This window comes from Bison bison, unplaced genomic scaffold (genome assembly GCF_000754665.1).
Source record: "Bison bison bison isolate TAMUID 2011002044 unplaced genomic scaffold, Bison_UMD1.0 scf7180017846938, whole genome shotgun sequence".
Lineage (NCBI taxonomy): Eukaryota > Metazoa > Chordata > Mammalia > Artiodactyla > Bovidae > Bison > Bison bison.
In genome coordinates, this window is record NW_011477511.1 from 3,168 (window position 1) to 8,760 (window position 5,593).

Sequence of the window (5,593 nt, forward strand, 5' to 3'; positions counted from 1 at the left end):
TTGACAGCATCTGTAATGAAGTCCCATTTTTTTTTCTTGAGTAGCAATTGTGTTATGATCTGTTATTTTTAATCAATTTATCTATCAGATGATTGATTTTATGTATCATTTTAAACATCAGAATTTTAGTTTTGCTCAGTCCCTTATTTCTACTTCACTGTCCATTTTCTATTTTTGATCACCGTTCTCATCTTTTCCTCCTTCTATTTATTGTGAGATTAAAAACTGTGTTTGCTTTCTTATCTTCTTGTAATGGAATCACAAATCATCAAGTTTCTTCTCGTAAGTAAAACATTCAAGCAAGTAGGTGCTATTTTAAATAGAATGAGATATAAATGGAAAGATTACAAAGATGTTGACCTCATGAGTGACAAGTAGAAGTCTAAACTAGTCCTTAAGATTCCCCACCACTTGGTGCACACATATCTTCAACTAGCCATTCAATTAATTACACATTAATCTGGGAGCTGCTGGCAAATAATTTCAAATTATAACTAGTTTTAAATCAGTTGATCATGAGAAAAGAAGACTATCCTGATTGGTGAGTCTCATATAATCCGATGATTTGTTAAAAACACTTGAATCCCTCTTTAAAGAGATGTGTGAATTATAAGAGGGTGTTGAAAGAGAGATTTGAAGTGTGAGAGTGACTTGAGAGGAGAAAACAAAGCAGATACCTAGGAGTGGATTCTAGGAACTGTGAATAACCCCAAAACAGATGTCAAGGAAACAAGACCTTATTCCTATAACTTCAAGGAACTGCATTATTCTAACAACATGAAATGAGCTTGGAAGAGAACCAGTTTCTAGATGAGAAACTTGATGACACTTTGATTTCAGCCTTGTGGTAACTTGAAAAGAGGGACCAGATGTATTGTGCCTAACTTTGGGCATACAAAATTGTGAATTAATAAATGAGTATTTTTCAAGCCACTGAATCTGCAGCAGTTTATTATGATGAAATAGACCATTAATATACCACACAATTCAGCAAACCTATCAATTGCATTATCGAAAAATGTATATTCAACAAGTTTTCATAAAACAGGAAAACATTGAGATACAATAATAACTGCAAATGCCAGAATATCATATTTCTATTCAGTGTGATATTGAATATGTTTTTTACAAATATAGATGTTCAAATAAGAAAACTTAGAGGAAAGACTTGAAAATCACAGTAATTGTGATTTTCTCTTTCTGAATTTTGGAATTCACATCTTCCATGATAAATATAAACAGGTTGATTGCTAGTGTTATTTTTCTAAGATGAGAAGATAAACATGCTCAAGCTTCCTATATTATATTTTAAATCATAAAATATAGGAATACAGGATTTTCATTAACTTGTCTTGTTTGTAGCTCATGGAAAACAACCCAATCAAAATTCTCTGGGGTGTGAATCCCCAGGTCACTCAGGTAGACGTAAATATACAGCATGGTCCCTAAGTTTAGTTTGCAAGTATTGCTTACCCTTGAGAGTGTCTCTATTTTTTAATGAGAAAAAAATGTAATTTTCTTGATGACTTTACTGAAATATACTTTGGAAGAAGTTACAATACTCATATTACAAGCTACCACAATTTTAATTAAATGTAAGTATTTTTTTAAATACTTTTCAAGATTCTTATTTAAATTAAAGAAGTCTTCAGTAAATCAGTCTATAAAGACTATATGGCTTCTGGTGAGTTGTGTAAGTGATTTACTTTAATTCTGATGTGGGAAACTTTGAAATTAACCATAATTTTGGCAGAGAAGCGCCTATGCAACCCCAGTAGCAATGAAATGGTACTCATTTAATTCATTAAAGGGTAAGAATACAAGATATTGAACTTATTTCTTATATCTTTAATATTCATGGGATGCATCTAGTTTTGAACTTTGTTTATATAGCTGAATGATGTCCTTGGTGGACATTCAAGTAGTAGTATTTGTTTTCAATTAAAAATAATTTTAAAAAATAGGGAAATATTAAAAAGAAATCTATAAAACTGTAGAGGAATATGCCAGACTTTGCATTAATTTTTTTGAGTTTAAAATTATTCAGGTGAAAGCAAGTTGGAGCAGTACAGCAAATTTGAGTTCTGAATTAAACCCTAAAGTAGTCTGAAATATGTTGCCTGGTATTTGATATTAAAAGGTAATTATGCTTTTATATATCAAAATGTGTGTATTTTGTGCACAAAAACTAAAATTCCTGCGGTGAGTAAAATGAAAGAAGTAGCTATCAAGCAATCTAGGTAATGCAGTGATACTGTGCATGCCAAGTCGCTTCAGTCCTTTCTGACTCTTAATAAACCACCCTATGGACTATAGCCCACCAGGCTCCTCTGTCCATGGGATTCTCCAAGCAAGAATACATACACACCTCCAGGGGATTTTCCCAGGGATAGAACCCGTGTCTCTTATGTCTGCTGCATTGGTAGTTTAGTTCTTTTAGAGATCACAGAAATCCAGACAGAAGTGTTCAGTTTGCAGGTAATTTGTATGGAGATGATTTTGAATATGGGTAAGCATTTGAGCATGATTTTAAACTAAAATTGAATGAAAATTAGTCCTGAAGGATGGCTGTAGGTAGGCTAAATAAAGATAGCTGCTGAGTAGATGGGTGGTAGCTAGCAATAAAGATGGGAGTGTATTTTGAAGAATATGTTCATTTTGCCCTAATTACATTTTTCACAGCCTTAACCTTGGATGGAAAGGAAATCATAGAGATACAAACAAGGACAGGGAAAAATGGACAAAATGAAGTTTATCCCTTGATGGCTTGAGACATTAATGGAAATGTACAGCTAAGAAGGAAACATTAGAAAATAAGTAAGTAAGAAAAAGATTTCCTCTGTGTATGCATTTTTTTCTACTTCTTAGTCACTATTTGCACCATTTCAGACTTCGTAAAATTATAGGCAGTGCTACATTGTAGAATATTTTGGGGTCAAATATTTCAAATTAAAAGTAAACATGAAAAACAGCATTAGAAATACAAGAGAAGAAACTAAATTTGGTGGGGGCCATTTATTACATGTGAAATTAAAGTCTTAAATGTTTTAGAAAATAATTAAAGTTGGTCTTCCCTGATAGCTCAGCTGGTAAAGAATCCGCCTGCAATGCATGGGACCCCAGTTCGATTTCTGGGTCGGGAAGATCTGCTGGAGAAGGGATAGGCTACCCACTCAAGTATTTCTGGTCTTCTCTTGTGACTCAGCTGGTAAAGAATCTACCAGCTGTAGATGTGGAAGACCTGGGTCCAATCCCTGGGTTGGGAAGATCCCCTGGAGAAGGGAATGGCTACCCACTCCAGTATTCTAAACTAAATTTGGTGGTGGGCATTTATTACATGTAAAATTAAAGTCTTAAATGTTTTAGAAAATAATTCACTAATTTAAGTTATATTTTATACATAACTGTGTAGTAAAAGCAAATTCTTAGAATTATATTCTATAGGTAAGGTTTCAGAGAGCTTAACTTGTCAGAGACATATTAATAAGTGACTGAGGTTAAATTTTAAGGCAAGATGACTTGATTAAAGAGTCTAGATTGTTAACAAGACATCATTCATATTCTCTAGGAGATACAATATGTGACTTTTTACCAAGGTTTGGCCAGTTGGTGAAATCATTAAGGGAATGTAAACCTGAGGTTTCTCTGATGAGGTGGGTGCTGAATCTCTCAGTTGTGTGACTGGCGACTCCAGGTTCCTCTGTCATCAGATTTCACCAGCAAGGATACTGGAGTGGGTTGCCAGTTCTTTCTCCTGGGGATATTCCTGACCCAGGGGTTGAACTCATGTCCCTTGCATCTCCTGCACTATCAGGAGGATTCTTTACCACCGCACTACCTGGGAAGCCTCTCTCTGATTGGAGAGCACTAAGGAAAAGTGAGAGAAAAACAGGACATCTTGAGCAGTTAGAACGGCCTGAACAAACATAAGAATTTGCAAGTGCAATCAACAAGTTCAATTAAATGAAGCTAAAGAAAGGAATTCTCCATGTGGAGAAAAGGGAGACAGAGCTGGGAGAAATTCAAACAAGGACGTATTCTGAGTCACCGTGACACTCAGATCTTCCCAGTCCATCCTCTCCTTGCCTCTCCATCAGAAGCTGACTTGCACTCTCCACACCTGTAGACACACAGTATACCGTTTGGGCTCCACCTGTCTTATTCGTATTCCTGGGAAATCCCAGACTTCACCACTGCAGACCAGTCCCCTGTCCAGGCTGGGGGAAAAAAAGTACCCTCCATTTCTGTCATGTCTGGTTGCTTAGGGTGAACTCTGGTTTTCTCTGGCAGAAACCATAGTGATGGATGAGAGAAATCAGAATCACCTTCATCCTCTCAGGCTTCTCAGAATACCCACAGCTCCAGGTGCCCCTATTCTTGGTCTTCTTCACTGTCTATACAGTCTCTGTGGTGGGGAACCTGGGTATGACTGTGACCATCAGAATCAATCCCAAACTTCACACCCCCGTGTAATTCTTTCTCAGCCATCTCTCCTTTCTTGATTTTTGTTACTCTTCTATAACCACACCCAAACTCTTAGAGATCTTGGTTGTGGACACAAGGACTATCTCCTACTTGGGTTGCATGCTGCAGTTCTTCTTTGATTGCACACTTGTGATTACGGAGATGTTCATATTAGCAGTGATGGCCTATGACCGGTTTGTGGCTGTTTGTAACCTCCTGCTCTACACAGTTGCTGTGTCTCCTAAGCTCTGCAGCCTCCTGGTCACTGGAACTTACACATGGGGTGGAACGTGGTCCTTGACAATCACATGTTCTCTTTTGGAGCTGTCCTTCCAGGGTTCTAACGTCATACATCACTTTGGCTGTGAGCATTCTGCAATCGTCTCTGCCTCTTGCTCTGACTCTTACTTCAGTCAGATGACAGGTTTTATCATTTCTACTCTCAATGAGGTGTGTTGCCTCCTGATTATTCTCACCTCCTATGTTTTCATAATTGTCACATCATCAAGATGCCTTCAGCTGGTGGACTCCGAAAAGCCTTCTCCACCTGTGCCTCCCACCTGACTGCCATCACCATTTTCCATGCGGTCATCCTTCTTCTCTACTGGGTACCCAACTCCAGAAGCTCATGGCTCTTCATCAAAGTAGCCACTGTGATTTTCACAGTAGTCATCCCCATGCTAAATCCCCTATCCAGAACCTTAGAAATAATGATGTGAAGGAGACCATCAGAAAATTAGTCAACACCAAAATCTTTTCTCACCTAATGTAATTTTGAATGAGAAGAGAGATAGAGGAGAGCACTTTCTTAAATGTACTTTACACAGTGTGTTGATGGTTATTACATTTTTCTTCAAATGTGTGCTTATTTGCTGATTAGTGTGATCTTTGAGACCCCTCCTCTGTCCATGGGGAATCTCCAGGGAAGAATACTGGAGTGGGAAGAGTGCCATGCTCTCTTCCAGGGGATCTTCCCAAGCCATGGATGGAACTCATGTCTCCTGAAGTGCGTGTTGATTCTTTAGTGACTGAGACACAATGGGATACAATCTATATATACATATAGATTGTGGATACAATCTATATATACATATAGATTGTGGATACAATCTATATATTGTATATATAT

General features: G+C 37.3%; 1 protein-coding gene across 1 annotated transcript; it reads left to right on the plus strand.

Annotated features, from left to right (window-relative positions):
• Positions 1-782: 782 nt before the first annotated feature.
• Positions 783-5,183, plus strand: LOC104989443 (olfactory receptor 5D18-like). Its single transcript, XM_010841125.1, is given in 3 exon segments — positions 783-847; positions 4,485-4,963; positions 4,966-5,183. Coding segments are annotated over 3 exon segments (762 nt in total).
• Positions 5,184-5,593: the final 410 nt, after the last annotated feature.